The sequence below is a fragment of the Python bivittatus genome, unplaced genomic scaffold (assembly GCF_059951505.1).
Source record: "Python bivittatus isolate LINGU-HERP-01145 unplaced genomic scaffold, Pbiv_v1 ctg000260_np1212, whole genome shotgun sequence".
NCBI lineage: Eukaryota > Metazoa > Chordata > Lepidosauria > Squamata > Pythonidae > Python > Python bivittatus.
Window position 1 is genome coordinate 1,625,051 of NW_028277055.1, and position 20,728 is coordinate 1,645,778.

Below are 20,728 nucleotides of genomic sequence, written 5' to 3' on the forward strand. Positions count from 1 at the left end.
GTCGTTTTTCTTTCAGGAAACAGCAGTTACAGTAGCAACAATTAAACGGCAAATTTACAGTATTAAGTGAATTACAAAATTAGGCCATGATTAGTCTCTGAGCTGAATGGCTCAGACATGTGCTTTCGCTTTGATAGCATGGTGGAGGAGAGGAAGAAGGGGAGGAAGTAACCTCACAGAGTCTCTGCCTCCTTCCATGTGTCTATCTAGGAATACAGGAGCTGTGAGTTGTGGGGGTTTTTTGGTGTTTTTTTTACTGCATTATCCTACACTCAGAAAGCCACATTCTACCCCAGTTTCTGAAGGAAGGCTTGTTATGAGTCGATAAACAAGCAAACAAATAAATATCTCAGCCTCCAGGAGGGCTTGTGAACTAAAGAAAAAGCAACCCAGAGGTTCTTTACTACTCACCCGGCCTCCATATTGTAAAATCGGGGCTGGCAGGACCCGCCCAGTCACTTCTGTCATGTCATCTTTCACTTTTATGCCAAACTCCTGTATGTATGGGTCCAGGTTGTAACTGGCATTTTTCATCTGCAAGACAAAGAGAGTTTTAAGTTTTCAAACAAACTAGTCTCTCTCCAGGGGATAGCCAGAAAATAAGAGACGCTCTTCAAAGGGGAAAAGATGTGGCTAATTTCTACACTCTCGGGTTATTTAAACCAGCCTTGCTGAAATGAACATCCTCTAGATGTGCTGGGACTGCATCTCTCATAATTCCCGGATGTCTCAACACTTCTGGAACAGACTGAGTTGGAGAAGACTGGCTTAAACTAAGAGCAGGCAATCAGCCAGTGACTTGCTGGAAAGCTGAAGACTTCTTGTGGAACAATAGTCTGCGTCAACACAGCCAAGAGTAACAATTGAAAGGCCCATACTATCCATACCTGGTTTTAAGCATCCAAAGGGTCATCTCTTTCCCTTCCCACCCAACATACTCTTTTTTATTGCCCTTGCAGCACCTGCCCTGCAAAGCGAAGGCTGAAGCTGGCACCGGATACTTTGCAGTGTTGGTGTAAACACAGCCAGAGCCAAGAATTAAACTTCTGCCCTCTCTTCTTCCTGAGTTACCACAGCACTGAGCTCTGGGCCTCCTACCGCTCTCACGCTAGCCCAAGGAAGGTCAAGGGCCCCTCCCATTCCAGCATCCTTCCCACAAAGCAAGTGGAGGAGAGAGACTCACCAACCGGCTAATCTCTTCTTGCCTGTCAGGAGCAGATCGTGCTGTAGCTTTGATCATGGTAGACGTCTGATTGTCCGTCAATTTTTTGATGCACCGCTGGCCAGCCACAATGTTGCACACCTGGAAAAGGGGCAAGAAGGTATTCATTTAAAACCACTGCCCTTCCTTGAACTCAAATGGGGGTCAAAACCGTGGCGATCTCATGCCTTGTGTATCATCCTGATTTGCCAAACCATGGTTTGTTCAATGAAGCAAAACCGGCTGGGACGACGCATCATGTTAAGATTTGATTGGCTTAGTTTTACTTTCCTGGATGGGCCACAGCAAAGTGCTACAAATTACGGTTTACAGATCATAAAGGCTGGAGTCATGCAACACGCTAAGCCAAAATCAAATAATCCCATGATGGCTTAGTGTTAAGTGTGGATCTAGCTCTAGAAAGCATATCTCACACACACCAAGTACTTTGAACAAATGACGGGAACAGCAGTAACAAAAATACTAATAGAAGATTCTGATTTATTTACTTACTTGTATTTTATATCATTTTAGTCTATCATTATTGTACTTTTATCCCTGTACTTCTATATTCTATATTTCATTCATTCTTATTCCTTGTTATATGTGTCATACTTACTACTTGTAAATTGACAATTTACATGTATGTATATTTATATTCATGTTTTAGGTTTACAGTATATTGCTGTTTTCTGATCTTATGGCTGTATAAAGTTATTTGATTTAATCCTAATAGACAGAGCAACCCGCTCTGCTATACCCAGTCTGCTCCCAGCTTTGACCAGTTTCCTCAATGGTCCAAACCAATTTGTCCTTTTTGGAAAGGAATTCCTTCAAGCTGGCACTACTACAGAGAAGGTCCTGCCATTTAAAGCAACCAGATTTGCTTCCTATCATGGAGGAAAGAGGTTCTCACTCTGCAGGCAGCAACAGAAATGGAGACTCATACAGGTCCACATTAAGAGGAAAGACTTACCAGGCAGGCAGATGTGTGAGAATTTGAGCTGGAAATTAAGTTCCCCAAAGATTCAGTGAGTGACTTATTCATTTCAGTAAGTCAACCGCATTCAAGAAAGCGAGGGATCTCATTGGCCAATTTCCCAAGCCAGTGGCACGACTTATATTTGGGGTCCAGACAGTCTCTGGGTCAGATACAGCAACTCCAGGGAAAGTTGGGTAAGTAATTCCCAACACGATTTCTCAGTGTGTTTCTGTCATTCAGAGCAGACAGCACAGAGCTAGACTGGCATATGGGCCAAGCGGGCATAAAGCAGCTGGTTCCTGTCTGCCATGGGTGCCCCACTTTGATCTGAAGACAATGGATAATGCTTCTGTTCTGCGCTCCGTCTGGACGAGGAGCCGAGCCAGTTACAAAGGTTGGAATTCCAAGACGAGCTTAGGAGGAGATTAGGGGTCTCCAGTGGGTTTGGGGGATTTTGACAAAAGAGCAAAAAGAGGTTTTAAAGAACCCCTCTTCTTCTTTTGTATGTCTTATCTTTTTAGTAAACAGAAGGCTTGCATCTCATCACTTGAGTTAGCAGTTCTGGGGCATAATATTTGTCTGGAAATTAGCATGCCCCAGTGTTTTTCAACCTTGGCGACTTTAAGATGGGTGGACTTCAACTCCCAGAATTCCCCAGCCAGCATGGCTGGCTGGGGAATTCTGGGAGTTGAAGTCCACCCATCTTAAAGTCGCCAAGGTTGAAAAACACTGGCATACACAAACACCAATCAATATTATCTATATTATTACAAATAAATAAAATGTTACAGAACAGTAGGTTTTTCAAAGAAGGGTAGTCCGAAGCCTACACAAGACGCTAGGAGAGAGCAGGATGGAAAGAGTCAGAGCAACAAACAGGATATGATTGCACCGGCAGGTTCTGTACAGGTGCTATTCTCAATGCTCCCTGCCCAGAACTATCGCCACCCCAACCCCACACAGAGGCTTTTACCTCCAGAGGCAGATAGGTGTGTTTCTGCTCCTGGCCAACCTGAAGACAGGGCAGGTGGGGATACTTCAACTGCAGGTTGTACTTCTGTTTGAAGTATTGTGCTACGGTGCATTCCACAGTCTGTCCGCTCTCCAGCTGCAAGGGGAACCTATACAGAAAGCAACAAGGATGCCTGAGAGAGCCGATGTCCTCAGCTGAGAAGAGATTTCACTTCACTGCTCCGAGGCCTCCACAGAGACCAACCAGGACCCCCCAAGGACAAAACCTGCATTGTGCTATCACAACACAAGCTCGCCCTTTTGTATTTGCCTTACAAAACTGCACACATGGGCGTAAAGGGCAGAGTTCCTGTTCTGATACAGGTAGTCCTCGTTTCACGACTGCCTCGGTCAGCGACTGTTCACAGTTATGAAGGTGATGAAAAAGTAACTTTGCAACCCACACACCGCATTTACAACCTTCGCAGGTCCGTAAAGCAAAGATCTGAAGGAAGATCGTAAGCACCGTCACGGTTTCATGTAGCGACTGTTTCGCTTAATGACCAAGTTGCCAGCCCCAATTGTGGTCACTAAACAAGGACAACCTGTATATGTTTCTTTACTTAACCCCCTGCCAACACTCACGTCTCCACTCTTTCACCATATAGGCCAAGAGCCCATGCTGCGGTGTTGTGAGCAATTGTAGGAAAGGAACAGATAAGAGAGAACAGCAGGCGAGTCAGTTGGCAGCTCATCTTAGAAACAACAACTCTGCCCAGGTGTGGAGAAATCTGGGAAAAAGCTTCTCAATGTATTCCAAGGGAATCTGCCTGAATTAACTCATTGTAAATAAGGCTGGGAAATTCCTCTTAAAGCTTCCAAAATTCAGTATTTACTCCTAACTAACAGTAAAGAGATTTTCCTGAAGCCTGTGTCGTTCTTACTTCCTTGGTATTTATTTATTAAATTTATATATCACCGAAGCCCAACGATTCTGGATGGTGTCACATGGGTATACCGAAGCATAACCATAACTGTTTGCGCCACCGCATTCTGGACTAGATGAAGCTTCCAAGTGGTCTTCAAGGGCAGCTCCACGTGCAGCGCATGGCAATAGTCAAGCTGTGAGGTGATTAGGGCATGAGTGACTGTCTGGAGGGCCCTGATCCAAGAAAGGGTGCAACTGACACATCAGATGAAGCTATGCTAAGCCCTTCCTAGCCACAGCTGCCACCTGTAGGATTGAGTTGAAGATGGTTCCCCTCCATCCAGACCTGCACAGCCTTTGATTCATATATTCTGGCACTTTTATCTAGGCCTACCTCTTAAGTAATTTTAACAATAATTGAATGAGAACTCGAATAGTTTACCACCTCTGTATTTCATCAATTTCACAGTCATTTTTCTGATAGTTCTAGTAACTTTAATACGTTTTAAAGTTTATTAAAGTTTAATAAAATTAGCTTTGTGTCCTTTAGATCTCTTCTAACATCTTACCATTTTATTCATCCAATATTTTAGCTCATTTTATTTTAATGGCCTTATAAAATTGTCCACAATTCTGGTCACTGACCATAATAAAGACTGGATTGAGCAGTACTGGAACACTCAAGTTATTCTAAACCCAGAATTAAACAGCTTAACCTTTGCTTCCATAATTTAGATGTTAACCCAAAGTCCTGAACTGTTAATAGAACCATTTTGGTCTGAAGAACTGTATGAAGCAATCCTATAAAACAAAAGTAAACAAAAACTTTGATTTTATATTCCCTCTCCACTTCTATTTTCCAATTTTAACAAGGACTGCATCCATCAGTGGCTGGATGTCATTCATTTTAAGAAACAGGATGTTTCCAAAACTGGGAGTTGTTTTTTTTTTTAATACAGACACCCATGAATGGTCTCCAATTCCTCCCAGCGCCTGCCTTACGTTTGGTGACTAGCTGGACGCCGAGTAACATTACACACACGGTATTTCCTCTTCATTTGTCCACAGTGAGTAACCTCCACTTTCAAACCTAGTGAAAGAGAAGATTAAGTTTACAAGCAATTGTAGTTTTAGTTCCATTCAAAGCTATCCCCTTCCATTCTATTTTAGTTATTATATTTTCGTTCATAAGATTCTCAGTTAAAATTATAATACGGTGAATACTTTATGAATAGAAGTTCTGATTTCAGCAATTAAAAATACCTATTTTATTTAGAGATCCATTCTCGCATGAATCTTTGAAGTTACTGTTTTCCATTATTGGAATATCTCACAAATCAATCATTTCTTAATCATTTTGATATTCAACAATTCCACAATTCCTCAATACCTAATGACAATTATTACTACATGGGATTTATGTATATATAAAAATTGGAATATAACAGCAAAGTTGTCAGAAAGTTGTCGGATTCTATTAGTTGATAGAATTACATACAAAAAAACCTTTCATACTTGCTTATTTTACAATCTGCACCCTCCAGATTTAAAGAAAATATTTTTATTTTGGAATTCATGTTGCTGATGAATTGTTTCACTATAAACAAGAAATAAATAAGCAGTTGTATAGTATACTCCACCTAGAGTTCATTTTGGACTGAGATGGTAAATAAATCCCCAAAATAAATAAATATCAGTGTTTTTAAAAAAACAGTCCAACTCCTAACATGCTTATTTAGGGGGAGAAAATTAAATGTATCTCAGCCTCCAATAACACTTTCCAAAAAAGCTTTGAGGGGAAAATATGCTTGCGAAAAAAGCCACAGGACTGTGCCATCTGAAAGCTGTGGGATCCACAGGATCAGACCCACTATCAAGAAAGCCTTGCTGACTTCAAAACAACTCAACCTTAATTCTTAGTTTAATCAAAGGTTATTCCAGCACTCCTCATGTCAGTTAAAGAAAAGAAAAGAAACAGATGGAACACAAACTGGTGGAGAAGAAAAAAGAAAGGGAATCAGCGAACATTCCTGCATTTCTGGTTGAGATGCAAATGGGGGTGGGAACAGGCAATGGGTGTGACATGAGCCACAGCTAATTTTCTTTCATACCCATAACCCTCTACTATCTACCTCTGCTCACTTATTTTCACACCGATGCCTCCCCCTTCAAGCACATACCATGTAATTTCCTCCCCCATCCACCCACCACCAAGTTTAAGAGAATAAGCTTCCATTGATGTCAATTATTAAATGGGAAGGAAGAAAGGTTGTGGCTTGCAAGAGCTCCATTGCTGCACTAAATACACACACACACGTATACACACACACACACGTGTATATATACAGTATGTGTGTGTGCACAGTATATATACATATAACTCTATATAACTCTCTCTCTCTCTCTCGTTATATGTATAGAGAGAGAGGAAAGACTGGAAGAAGTTGTGTAAATCTGGACGCCTTGGGTGGGGTTCCAAGAATTGCAGAGGGCATCCTTTCCACTCACTCCCTTCTTTGCAAAAACTCAAGGAAAGCCTGTGGCTCTAAGTTCTCCCCACATACTGGCCACTCTTGTTTCAAAGTTCTCCCCATGGCTCTAAGAATCAGAAACCATTTTGCTCCCACTCTCCTCCTCCTCCTCCTCGTGCTCGTGCTCCTGCTCCTCCCGCTATTCAATAATTCAAGTTTTATGCCAGACCAAGGAAACACCAAGCAGAAGTCTCAGCTGGCATGCTGTCTCTTTCTCTGATTTTTTTTTTGGCGGGGGGGTGCCTTTGAGTCAGTCTTGACTCCTGGCAACTGCCTGGCTAAGTCCGTGCAGTTTTCTCTGAAACAGAAAGAGAAATTTTCTGAAATAGAGCCAGTTTGGTCTAGCGGTGAAGGTCCCAGGCTAGAAACCAGGAGACTGAGTTCTAGTCCTACCTTGGGCATGAAAACTGGCCAGGGGACTTTGGGCCCGTCATTTTCTCCCAGCCCAGCCCACCTCACAGGGTTGTTGTTGTGGGGAAAATAGGAGGAGGAAGGAATATTAGGTATGTTTGCTGCCTTGAGTTATTTATAAAAATAACAAAGGCGGGATAAAAAATCTTGAAAAAAACAAAATTCCCCTGCCCTCATTATTTACCCTTGATTTCCTTTGTGAACCGAACCCTCTGAGAGTCAGTCAGAGGTTTTGGCTGCTCATCAATGTTCCGGATGTCCAGGACTTCACACATGAATTCAATCACAGGCTGGGCCTTGTAAAACGCTGTTGCAGACACTGGGTGGGGCGAGCAGAGAAAGGTGTAGATAAATTACAACAGGGATCTTGCAACCGTTTAAATACCATTGTTAAAGCTAACCAGGCAGACAAAGTCCACACTTATTCTTGGCTCTGGCAGTATGTCTACAATTTTCTAACTCCTACCGACATCTTAGCTCCGTAATTCTCTTGCTACACCTTTTCAAATTCTTAATACAGTGGTACCTCGGGATACGAACTTAATCCGTTCCGTGACTCTGGGCGTATCCCGAGTTGGTCGTAACCCGAAGGAAATTTCCCCATAGGGTTCAATGTAAATCCGGTTAATCCGTTCCGCCCTCCGTATTTGGTCGCACCCCGAAGCAAATTTTCCCATAAGGTTCAATGTAATTACCATTAATCCGTTCTGGCGTCCGCGGACCACGCGTCAGGGGCGGGAAAACAGCCGGGCGCGGCGTGGCAATGGCCGGGCGCGGCGCAAAAATGGCCGGGCGCCACACGGCGCGGCGGAAAAATGGCCGCGGACCACGTGTCAGGGGCGGAAAAATGGCCGCGGACCATGTGTCAGGGCGGAAAAATGACCGTACCCCGAGGCGGAGTTCGCACATCGAGGTAAATTTTTGCGGCCGGAGCTGGTCGTAACCCGAAAAGCTCGTTAGTAGAGGCGTTCGTATCCCGAGGTACCACTGTACCAGCAATATGCTCTTAATGAAAACCCTTCCTCTAGGCCAGTGTTTCTCAACCTTGGCAGCTTGAAGATGTGTGGACTTCAACTCCTATAGCTGGCTGGGGAATTCTGGGAGTTGAAGTCCACACATCTTCAAGCTGCCAAGGTTGAGAAACACTGCTCTAAGTGCTTAATATTTTTAATTATTTCTTTTAATAATAGATGCATAATTTATTCTTCCATAACGTGAATGGCTATGGAACCAAAGCCTACTCTCTAACTTCCAGAAGGGCTAATCAACCATATCTTCTGAAATTCATCAGGGGGGCTTATCCCTTTTTAACCACAAGTTCTACAAATGTCTTTTTTTCCCAAAAAATAAGGGATGATATTTGAGACTCTTAAAGAAATCCAAACTTCTTCTTGCTCCCATGGGATTGTAGCACACAGAGCTTGACTGACAGATCAAAACCGAGAACTTTACCCCTGAAGCCCTCTAAAAATGCATATTAAAAGCACTGTGAGTCCTCCAAAGAACATGAACAGTTACTGATGTTGTTTAATTAAATGTTTTTTCCTCCACTCTTTGCAAAAAACCTCCCAAAGTTTTTTACCAAGCGGTCAAACAACTTTGGGTTAAGCCTATGAAGACAAAACATCGCAATACAACCTGAAATATGAGGGGACCCAGTGCAGTTTCCTCCCATCCAGCAGTCCCCAGGTGTGTTGGATTTTGCTCATTGGGAATTATGGAAATGGATGTCTAGCAGTGTTTCTCAACCTCAGGAGCTTGAAGATGTGTGGACTTCAACTCCCAGAATCCCCCAACCAGGATGAAGTCTGCACATCTTAAAGTCGCTGAGGTTGAGAAACGCATCTGGACAATATTAGACGGGGGATGCCTGTCCAGCTATCATAACTAATCTAAACCTTTGGCACAGGGACAGAACAGAGAACTTCTCACAGACTCTTATTTGGAGATAGATATTACTTCTAACAGAGATGTGTAAGTATTATTACCATCTATATTGAGCATCATCTTCCACATGGCAGGTCTGACAGACTGATGGAAGCCAAACCATACCTCCCGACCTCCTCCCAGGGGGTGATAGTATCCTTCAGGGGGAGAGAAGAAGGAACGCCCCACTGGGGTGTACCTGGGAAGACCATAAGAAATGAGGAACATTAGTCCATGTTACATACTCATGGAGGCCTACAACTCTGATTCAGATTGAGGCACAACAGAATGAACATTTTTCTCAGTTCTCTTATCTTCTTCTAAGAGGATGCAAAACCCAGATCCTGTCTCCATATCTAGAAATTATTAAAACATTTATATAACACCTGCGGTTTTGTCACATTTCATTTCAGTAAAATGTATACATAAAAACCCTTATTCTGTTCTTTCCTCCCCCAAGAATTCTAGGAAATGATGTTCCAAAGAGGCTTTTGATCTCTGTTCTTGGTGTCCCTCAAAACTACAACATGAGAAAAGCCATGTTAGGTCAATGGATTATCAAACATGAGTAACTGTAACAGACACCTCTCAACCTAGTTATGAACCCTTTCTTGGCATTCATTTTTCAAAAATACCAAACAACCAAATTTTACCTCATGGAAGCCAGGTGTCTCATAGCAACATCAAGGGCCTGGACAGATTCCAAAGGAACAGGGATCTGCCCGCTCACCAGAGCTTCATGGAGCATCCGCCAGCTTACAATGGCCATCCACTTAATAGAGACCTTGAAGATCCGGTCTTTGCCTTCCCCTGGAATTGTCACCTCAAAGTCAACCTGCAATGGAGCAAGGAAACAAGACTAACCCTTGAACTTTTGTCTCCCTGCTCTTAATCCCAAAATTTAGCTTGCTCTCACTGCTCTGCATATTCCTGGAACAACACAAATTTAAACTTAGAACTCTCTTTTTTTAAAAAAAACTGTTTATTCTGAATCACTGCCGTGTGCTGGAAATAAGAGACAGCAAGGAAGCATTTATGCTATTACAGGTAGTCTTCGCTTAATGACCACAATTGGGACCGGAATTTAGCTCTCTCAGCAATGTGGTCATTAAGCAAATCATGATGTGACTGGACCCAATTTTACAACCTTTTTTGCGGCGGTTGTTAAGCAAATCACATGATTCCCCATTGATTTTGCTTGCCGGAAGCTGGCTGGGAAAGTCACAAATGACCCCAGGACACTGCAACCATCGTAAGTGTGAGCTGGTTGCCAAGCGCCCAGATTGCAATCATGTGACTGCAGGGGCACTGCGATGGTCGTAACTTTGGGCACTGGTCGTAAATCACTTTTAATGCCATCGCAACTTCGAACAGTTGCTAAACGAACAGTTGTTAAGCAAGGACTACCTGTATTTATTTGTTGGATTTCCCTCTCACCTTTCCTTCTTTGACTTTCTCTACACAGCCACCCTGTGAAGTGAGTTGGCCTGAGAGTGAGAGGGCTCATCCAAAGTCATCCACGGAGTTTCCATGGCTGGGTGGGTCAACCTAGTCCTAGTTCAACATCTTAACCACAATACCACCCTGGCTGGGACTCCACATATACATATATTTCCTGCTTTCAGAAGAAGAACACTATCTCATCCTCTTGTTTTCGAATGGTGTGCAAAACATTTTGAATGCATAACTTTCTGAGTTAGAAACAGACTGTTCCAAACTTACAGAAGTGTTCTGATCACACCAGAAATATTTTGAGCTCGAAATAGCCATTTCAAGCTCCAGTACATTCAGAACAGAGGCGGGACACTTCCTGTTCTGTTAGAACAACCCATTTTGAATCTGAAAAGTTTTGCACTCCCCTGTCTTTTATCTTCTTACCCTTTCATTTCCAATAGGCAGAGCAGTGACAGTATAGATGTTCTTCTTTCCATCGTACACCGGCTTCCGGTCTCCAAAGATCTGAGGTTTGAAGTGTTGCACCATATATTCCACAACCTCCCTGCAAAAAAAAAAAAAAAAAAAAAGCAACAGACAGACATCGGACGGGGAGAGGAGGAAAGAAAAAGAAGCAGCTAGAAAAAGAGACTTAAGCATAATTCTGCTAGGAAACTAAAGTGTTTAGAACCAGCTTGTGGGGCAGTCATTTGAGAGTCACAGGACAAATTCACTATTTCTCAAGTCACAAGTCAAGAAACTCAGGGCTTTGACCTAAAGCAGGCTTAACACAATTGCCTGTTGTGCATGAAATTGGCTCAGCTAAGACCAAACAAGTGTGTTTCATCTACAAGGTCTGCACTGCTGATCAATAATTTGGATGGCCGTTGTACTTCTCTCACATGGCAGGGTCACTGAGGAGTGCTGTTGTGATCTTGCAGACCAAATCCTGCTGGTTTTTTAATGCTGCTGCAGAATTTCGTTTTTGTAAGACATTTGGCCTGTTTCAGAAAAAGAGGGATATCCCTAGGTTTTCTAACATGGCTGCAAAGATTAACTTGAAAGGATGAGGTTGGAAAGAAAAAAGGTTCAAACAAGAGTAAAACTTGTTGAAAAAGGTGTACCAAATATAAATTAACTAGTGGGGCTGAGGTTTTAATATATTTATCTGAAACGTTCTTCCCTTACTCATAGTCCACCTATAGAAGTTATAGATTTTCCATCTCTGGAAGTTTTTAAGAAGAGGTTGGACAATCACCTCTCACTTCACTTCTCACCTTGATGTTCCTGAACATTGTAAAGGGTCGGTCTAGACCAGTGTTTCTCAACCTTGGCAACTTGAAGATGTGTGGATTTCAACTCCCAGAATTCCCAGCTTGGCTGACTAGGGAATTCTGGGAGTTGAAGTCCACACATCTTCAAGTTGCCACGGTTGAGAAACACTGGTCTAGATGGGCCTTGTGATCCCTTCCAGCTCTACAACGCTGATTCTCAGTCTCCTGCAGTTAACATGGGATTTCAATTCATATAAAACCCAACCAGCACAATCATGGGCCAAACTGTCTTCAGATTCAGAAAGATAAAGTCCAACTTATCTGACTGGACCAGCTAGGGACCATTTGGTCAAGTAATAGTCAAATATATTCAATGCATTAACAGTCAAATATATTAAATATAATAAATTGCATTAAATTGGGTTGGCAAAGTGTGATTTTTCAGCAGGGGATGTCCAAAAACTCAAAAGGGTATGCAACTTACATCATGCAGTTGCAGTTGCCCTCTTGCTTTTTTGACTCCCCTGTTTTCCAGATACTGCTGGCTGGGGAACTCGGAGAGCTGAGGTCCACACGTCTTCAAGTTGTCAAGTTTGAAAAACACTGGGATGACGTCTTTTTGAATCTTTGGTATCTCTTCTTCCCAGGTTTCCTGCCACCTGGACTGAATCGCCGTTTATGAAATAAGCTTCCAACGGACTCACCTTCCATCTCTTGGTTGTTTATCTCTAACCTCCCTTCCACTCCTTTCCCAGCCTCCCTACAAGCTGTCACAGGACTTGGTGGAGGAAGGCAGATAAAGACAAATGTACTAAAAATAAAGGCAGTTTGACCGTCGAGGAACTGTCGAGCCTTTGCTGGACCACATCCAGTCAAGGAAAGCGCCCATGAGAGATACTTTAAATTAGATTCCTGCACTGAACAGGGGGCTGGAATCAAAGACCTCCATGGCTCTCCCAACTCCAGGATTTCAAAAAGCTGTGAGAAGCTTCATGCTTTAGCATAGGCTCCTCTCACATCTCTGACCCTCCCACGTTTAAGACTACAGGAAGAAGAGTATTTAAATGGCAGCCCAACTGTCTAAGAGCAGCTATTTTAAAAGCCTGGGATCCCAGCCAACTCCACCCAGCTGCTGTAAACTGACCGGGGATGAAGATCAAGGCTCTGTTTTCTCCTGAGCCACCAAGGCATGACCGGAGATGATGAGGGAGGAGAAGGGACATACAACACACTGTTTAACAGGAGAGGGGGCATCAAAAAATTCATCTCACTCCCACCAGCCTAAGCAAGAACAGCAGTTCCAGTCATAGCCAGGTTGAAGAGTGCCAAGTAGCCAGGTAGGCTGAAACAGCTTGCCAAGAAATGGGGCTTCTCAAAACTTGGCAACAGATAGGAAGGAATGATTCTACGTGCCTTTCTCTCTTCCTGCCCCCTCCCAGCCCACAGGTTCTTCCTCTAGAACATGAGGAACATGTTCAGCTGAGGGTTATAGTGAGGGCTGGAGAGAAGAAGAAATGGCTAAATGCTAATACTTGCCTTACCTGTTGACTCTGCGGGGACACTTGTCTGGCTTGATGTCAACTTCATAGTGATAGACATCAATTTTGGGAATGTCTACCTCAAAGTAGTTGGCCAAGAGTTTGATGGGCTTCCCAACAGTTCCTATCCCAGGCCGGCGAGGAGCTTGAAATACCTGCTGGAGGGGTGGCAGGTAAGTGCCTGCAGCAACTGCTAAACAAACAAAAATTGGAAGTGGAGGAAAGAGAGAGAGATGTGAGAACTCATCAGCTGAAGAACACTTTAGAGCTTCTAGAACATTCCACATACAGCATATGGCTCAGTACAGAAAAGGTGTCCCCAGTCACCTTTCTGTGTGTGCATTCGACTCCCTGCCCCAGCTGATTTTCTTTAAAAAAAAACAACACCCTCTTAAACTGAACAGGAAGTTGGAATCTTGCAAAGCAAACCACCAACCTTCAGCATCATATGCAGAAATGCTTCTGAGTCTCATAAAGGTCCCAGAGGGTGATAGAGAGTTCCTTGGGATTAGTTTGCCTTCTGGTCAGCAGGTGCTTTGTGACTGACCAAGTCTGCCATGGCAGCCATTTTGTAAATACGCAAGTCTCCCATGGCAGCCATTTTGTCAGCAAGTCCACCAGATGCTCTCAAAAATGACTTTGTGTTACATGGACACCCAGCCACCAGGGCTTATTTAACAAACCATGTCTTATTATGACCTGAACACCCAAACTTAACATTATAATCCATACAGCATTCCTAATAAACTAGGCAAGTATTATTTTCATATTTCATATATGAATAGGAACTGAAGTTATTACTGGCTTGTGCAAGATGACCTACCAAGGACTTGGCTAAGGTAAGATTTGAAAATGGACCTTCTTTCTTGTTTCTTGCTTAGACACTTAGGCTTCAAGAGCAGATGAGATCTTGGAAAGAGGCACCAATTAAGAAAGCCACAAAGAAATTGGGTGCAACCATAGGAAATAGAATATAAGGCAGCATTTAGAACAAACAGGGCCATGTTCTAGAAAGTTGGTTGCAGATACAGACATCTACACATAACCATGATTATCAGCTGCACTCATATTAGAATTACTTTGTGGAAACAGAATCCAAAATAGAAACGGGCCAGTTATTCCTAAGCACTACTCCTGATACTAGCAATGTAGTCGATTTACCATGAGATTTTTTGGTTTGTTTCAGAAATGATAAGCCACTGTTCAAATTTTTCCCAAGATCTCTTGGAAGTTATATTCTTTGGACTCAACCTAGATCTGCCAAATAGGCCTCTTCCTCTACTAGGATATGACACAGCGATTACCTGCAGAATTCAAAGATCACACGGTTTAAGAGGGGCTGGTAGCAAAGGGCACCTTGAAATTCTGTTCGGAAGAACCCCCGCCAATCTTTTTATCATAAATTGCCAAAATCTCCCAAGATTTTGAGTGAGATCCTAAGGTTTCAGGTGATTTTCTGTCATTAGGCACATGGACAGAGATAACCTTGTTTAAACTGTATACTTGGATTTTCAAAAAACTTTTGACAGAATTCCTCATCAAAGGCTCTTGAACATACTTAACTGCCATGGGATAAGAGGATCCTTTTACACAGGGTTCCTCCACCTCAGCAACTTTAAGATGAGTGGACTTCAACTCCCAGAATTCCCCAGCCAGCCATGCTGGCTGGGGAATTCTGGGAGTTGAAGTCCATCCATCTTAAAGTTGCTGAGGTGGAGGAACCCTGTTTTTACAGATTGCTAACTGATTAAAAAAAAAAAACAGAAAACAAAAAGTAGGAATAAAAGGGGAATTTTCTCAATGGAATGGAGTAATAAGTGGGGTGCCTAAGAAACTTTGTTGGGATTAGTGGTTTAAATGATCCTGTTTTAGGAACAATCAGAAAGCTGACCACGTTTGTGGAAAACACTAAGCTATTCAGAAGAGTAAAAACCAAAAGGTGATTGTGAAAAGCTCCAGAATGATCTCTTGCTAAACTGTGTGAATGGCCAGCCAAATGGGAATGCACTTCAATTTAAGTAAATGTAAAATGATGCACATTGGGGAAAACCTCCCAATTTCGCATAAATACTGAGCTGTCTATAACTAACCAGGAAAAAGATCTGGGGGTCACAGTGGACAATTAGTGAAGACAATATTTTGGTGTGAACCAGCTGTGAACATTCCATGCTAATAAATTATTAGGAAACAGAAAGGGGTTAAAAATAAAACTGCCAACATTATAAGATCCTCATAGAAAGATATCGTACATCTGAAATCTGGAGCACTGGATGCAGTGCTTGTTACCACCTTTGAAAAAGGATGCAGTAGGGCTGGAGTAAGTACAGAAAGGGACAATTAAAAGTATCAAGGGGCTCACACCCGTTCCTGATGAGAAAAGGAAATAATGGGATTCTTTAGTTTGGAATTTTTGCACAAAGCACCTTTCCACACAGTGCATTATTAAGTTGTAGAATTCATTACTACAAGACATGGCAATCACCATAAGTCAGATGGCTTTAAGAGGGGATTGGATAAACTCATCGAGGACACATTTATCAAAGACCCTTGGTCTTGACAACTATTCCCTCCAGGTTGGGGTCAGCATGCCTTCAAACGTCTATAGGGGACACAGAAGTTCTGCTTCCATGTCTGTCTACAAGAACTCCAGAGGCATCAGGTTAGCCACAGCCCAAAACAAAATGCAGAACTAGGGTGAATTACGCCTTGATGTAATCCAGGAGGGCTATGCTGATTTTATGTGTTAGCGTTCTGTCAAACCCATTTTCTTTCATGCCAACTGGCTTTTTTCCTAGGTTTATTGAAATTCATTGTCATCCCATGTTGATTCTCCTATAAAGTATTTCTGGAGAAAACTACATAACTCCTGTTTCTTCTTGATCAATTTCTTTTCCTTGCTACTACATCGGAAAACCAAGCTTGTAGGACCAGCGATGTTCAAACCACATTTTAGCTTCTTTTTTCAAAAAACAAATTAGGCCGATTTAATTAGTTTATGATTCAGTGTATTGTGTGAGCTCAGAAAATTGGATTGGTTTAAGTTACCCATGGATAAGACATGATGTGAAGAGAAACTCTACCTCCATTGCAAAGGATATGTTTTGCATACAAAGGGTTTAGCTTCGATCCGGCTCCTCTAGGTAAAAATGGGGAAGATTCTACTCTCAAAGCTTCAGTGTAGAGTAAGTGTAGACCAACCAGGCTCTCCAGATCTTGCTGAATGTGACACCAATGTTGAGAGATGTTAGCAGTTGTAGCTCAACCACATCTAAAGGACGGCCCAGTGTAGATCATCCTGATTTGGGGCACCCATCTGATGCAAGTTCAAAGTAGCTCCTTTGTGTTCATCCTTCCTGATTTTGTAATTGCCATCAGCTCTTACTTTGCTTATCTCTACTGTATTTTTTTTTAAATATATGTTTTAAAAAACCACAGCAGTGGTGGTAGGAGAGAAAAGAGAAATTACTTCCTGCTATCAGTAATCCTCAGAGTGTGTTACTAATAAACAAACCTACACCTTTCAACATCCGCCTTCAGTTTCAAACTGCCTATAAATTCCCAGAGAAATGTTACCCAGCATAACATTTTAGTAACATGGCCTTTGGGTGGAAGGCTTCCTGAACGCCAGACACTGACCCGGACCAGGATAAATGGATATACAAGACAGAATTTGAACAAGCTTAACTAAACAAATCCATTTTAGGGCTTGATACATTGCACTGAATCATAAACTAACCAAATGGGCAGGATTTGGCAATGTGCAAAAACTCTAATCAAGGTTAAAATAAACCAAGATCAGCGTGTTGTGTGAATGCAGCTTGGCCTTTTTGTTAAGTGTGTGCGATGCAAACCCAGCCCAACAATTAGCTCAGTTATCAAGTTATAGGAACTCAGACAGTGGTGTGTTGTCACTTGCCACTCTAGTTCAGAGACAGCTTGTAGCATCCTAGATTTACATTTCCCAACCACCTTATCAAATTTAACCAATGGTGGGAGTTACTAGGAGTTGTTCTTCAGCAATATCTGGAACATCTACCTGCTACAGTTCCTTATTTGCAGAAGTGTTCAAAGCAAAGCTCAGTTGATAAAGGCCTAATGTTTAATAATTCAGTATCCCAAATAAGCCATGGATTACTCCATCTCACGTATCTCTAGGTGTAGGCATCACTCTCCTCAAAGGAAATAATTATTTCCAATCAAAGCAGCCATTTTAGGATAATTAAATAGGAAAGAGTCCAAGGAGGCTCTAGAAGAGTCTATGGTCCTCCAGTTGTTCCTGAACCAGCATCCCTGGGAAGCAGGGCCAACAGCAGAGGATAGTGAAGTTGTAGTTCACCAACACTTGGAGAGATTCTCCAGCCTCTGACAATCACAAACGAGGAACTGAAATATGAATCCCACAGTAAACTTCAGACAACTCCAAGTTGTACATGGGCACCTGCTGCAGAATACTATTGGTGGGAATGTTACATTTCCTTCTTTTTAAAAATTGTTTTGTTATATTTAACATCTCCCAGTTAGCAGAAGGTTGGAGTTCAGCTCACTCCAGCCTACTCCTCCCCATAGTAGTGATTCTCAAGCTGCTGCATTTATGAAATGCTCAAAGATGTGGCAACCTCAACGTATACCCCAAAGTGATTCAGTTTCATTGGACTCTGAGCCTCATTTCACCGCATATATAGTAGCAACACAACCCCATACAGGTCTATTTAAAAAATTAATTCCACTGCTCAGTTGGACTCACAGTTATGACAGCAATTGGGGCCTGAATTTCGGCCGTTAAGCGATGCGGTCATAAAATGCAATGTCACACGACCGCATCGCTTAGCGACCGCAATTCCTGCAGTCCTGTTGCTGTTGTTAAGCATGGATCATGGGTCATTAAGCAAGCCTCGCAAGTTCCTGCCGGCTTCCAACAACCAAAGTTAGTGGGGAAGCTGGCAGGAAGTTGCAAGTCCCAGGCAGATTGCAAGCAGGCCAGCGGGCAGGTAAGCGGTTGCTGCCGGGTGGGAGAGGATATGTGAGTGGTCAGGGAGGGTGGCGTGAGTGCAGCGAGGCTTAGGAAGGGTGCATGAGGGTATGCGGCTGGTCGGCAAGGCACAGCACAAGGCACAGAGGGGCTAGGGGAGGGTGTGCGGGTGGGGGAGACTTACCCAAGCAACTTGTGACCTTCCCTGCTGGCTTCCCCATTGACTTTCTGGGAAAGCCAGCAAGGAAGGTCACAAATAGTGATCCTGTGATTGCAGGGCACTGCAACCAGTCAGAAGTGCAAGCTGGTTGCCAAGTGCCCAGATCACGATCACATGACCACTGGGGTGCTGGGATGGCCAGAACTCCGAGGACCGGTCATAACCACCACTCTTTCAATGCCGTTGTAGCTCTGAACGGTTGCTAAGCGAGCAGTTGTTAACTGAGGATGACCTGTACTCCCAAGGAAATTGGAAAAAGACTGCACTCTAAGTCGTATAAGACTTTTTTAGGTATTTTAAAAATACTTTTAACTAAATTACGAATTTTACAACATCCATATACACAAGCAGATACATATATATATTTTATAAAAGGATCACAAACATTAATATTGGCTTAATATTCTTTCCACATATTAATATATTCAACCAGTGGGGGGCAGCTATAATTTCCCAGCTTGTTAGAAACTATCAAATCGGATATGTGTAAAAACAGTGTTGGCTTTTACTTGATCGGAATGAAACCCAAGAGCGTGGGTTAACCTTTTTGCTAGGGCCACATTTTGAACCCAACTGTCCAGAGTCATAGTTCTATTTTTCCAATGCTAAACTTTACCCAGAGTATCTGCAGCGATCCCTACATTCAACAGCACAAGCTGTAGACACAAATGTAGGATTTTACTCATCTCCGAAAGAAACCCAGATAAAAAGGAGAATACATCGTGCATTAGCACCCCAGATGAAAATTCGGTTAGAGACAGAAATGGTCAGGAGGTTGAAGAAAACTGGCGCAGAGGAGATCAAGTAAATGCAAAGTTCAGAATTCCAATCGGCCCGTTGCAAAGGAGGCGTTTTCCGGAAAAGGGGGCTGACCGGCATTGCTTTTAAAACCAGTTCTGCTCCATTCCCATGAATTTCCTCAGCAAGACCGTTCTGGACGGCTCGACTAGGAAAAGACGTCCTCCTGTCCTCGTCCCTCCTCCTGGGGCCTCTGACTAGGCTGCCAAACAATGGCCAAAGTTTAAACACATGATTTGCACTACGGAACAACCAGGAGAAAAGCTGAGCTATACGGACAGGCTTCTAGAAGGCTATTTTTAGGGCTGTCAAATCCACATGTGGTGCTATGAAAGACATAATGCATGCACCTTGTCGGCCTGCGAAACACACACGCTTAGAGTCCAGAAGGTTGAAAATGACTGCTCAGCACCAAATGAAGGGAAAAGACACAAGGAATGGAAAAGAACAGAGACTTACAACAGATAAATTCCAAGAAAAATGAAGTACAGTAAACCAAAACAGAAGGAAAGATCTCGGGCAAAGGTCATTTCAAGATTGGGATTCCCAACGCTGGAAATTTGCTGATATGGTCTAGAGACCTGGATTCATCCTAAAATACGGCAGAGCTCCTAATCAAAGTAGAGACAAGGGGGATTTGGGAGGCCCAAATGTTGGGACTGGGCAGCCAGATGTTAGGATAGGACATGGGGACAGAGGAAATTTGACTCATATGAGAGACAATTTCGTGCAGTGATTAAGGTGCTGGGGCAGAAACCAAGAGACTGAGTCCTTAGTCCTCACTTAGGCACAGAAGGCAACTGGGTGACTTTGGGCCAGCCACACTCTCTCCGCCTAGCCCACCTCACAAGGCTGTCATTGTGGGAAAAATAGGAAGCAGGAGTATTAGGTATGTAGACTGCCTTGAGTAAATCAAAACTAAAAGCAAAATAAAAATCTAATTATAAATAACTAACATAAATATGAGATTCTGATGAACAACTGTTTTTTCAGGGCTCCCCTGCCATATTACCAAACCTCAAACTTTTTGAACATAAAGTGTATACCTTATCCCACCCTATAGGTCAGGGTTTCCCAACCTTGGCAACTTGAAGACGTGTGGACTTCAACTCCCAGAATTCCCCAGCCAGCATATGCTGGCTAGGGAATTCTGGGAGTTGAAGTCCACACGTCTTCAAGTTGCCAAGGTTGAGAAACCCTGCTATAGGTAATGCTTCTAAACACAGCAATAAAAGTGCCACTATTTTATTCTAAACGCCCTGCCAGAAGGTATCTAACACACCTATGAGATCTAATGCACTGTAATCTAATGAGTTCTGATGTACTGTATTCTATTTTCCCTCCTATCTTTCATCAAGGGGATCTTTTTTAAATGTGAAGAAGCATCGTGTAATGTGACTATTCCACCCAGGGGCAATCAAACAAGTCAAAAGGGCAGGCATGGCTGTGCAATCCAAACCCTATTTTTTTATGGGCATCGCACGTAAAGCAGAGGTGGGACCTTCCCACGGATTCCATCTGAAGCTGGAAACGGCATGACATATACTGACTAGTTTATACGCTGC

The 20,728-nt window shown here is 42.9% G+C and overlaps 1 protein-coding gene across 3 annotated transcripts in view; it reads right to left on the reverse strand.

The window, feature by feature from the left end:
* LOC103066542 (protein argonaute-1) overlaps positions 1-20,728 on the reverse strand; it is a 64,390-nt gene that overhangs the window by 18,882 nt on the left and 24,780 nt on the right. The window contains exons 2-10 of one of the 3 annotated variants that reach the window (XM_088140262.1): positions 13,180-13,366; positions 10,809-10,929; positions 9,584-9,765; positions 8,993-9,129; positions 7,189-7,323; positions 5,065-5,152; positions 3,157-3,304; positions 1,184-1,303; positions 412-534 (exon numbers count right to left, since the gene is read on the reverse strand). In XM_088140262.1, coding sequence (XP_087996388.1) covers positions 412-534; positions 1,184-1,303; positions 3,157-3,304; positions 5,065-5,152; positions 7,189-7,323; positions 8,993-9,129; positions 9,584-9,765; positions 10,809-10,929; positions 13,180-13,366 — 1,241 coding nt within the window. Of the gene's footprint in view, positions 1-411; positions 535-1,183; positions 1,304-3,156; positions 3,305-5,064; positions 5,153-7,188; positions 7,324-8,992; positions 9,130-9,583; positions 9,766-10,808; positions 10,930-13,174; positions 13,370-20,728 lie in introns of those variants that run through there. The other 2 variants (XM_088140261.1, XM_025171171.2) reach the window with 2 other exon arrangements.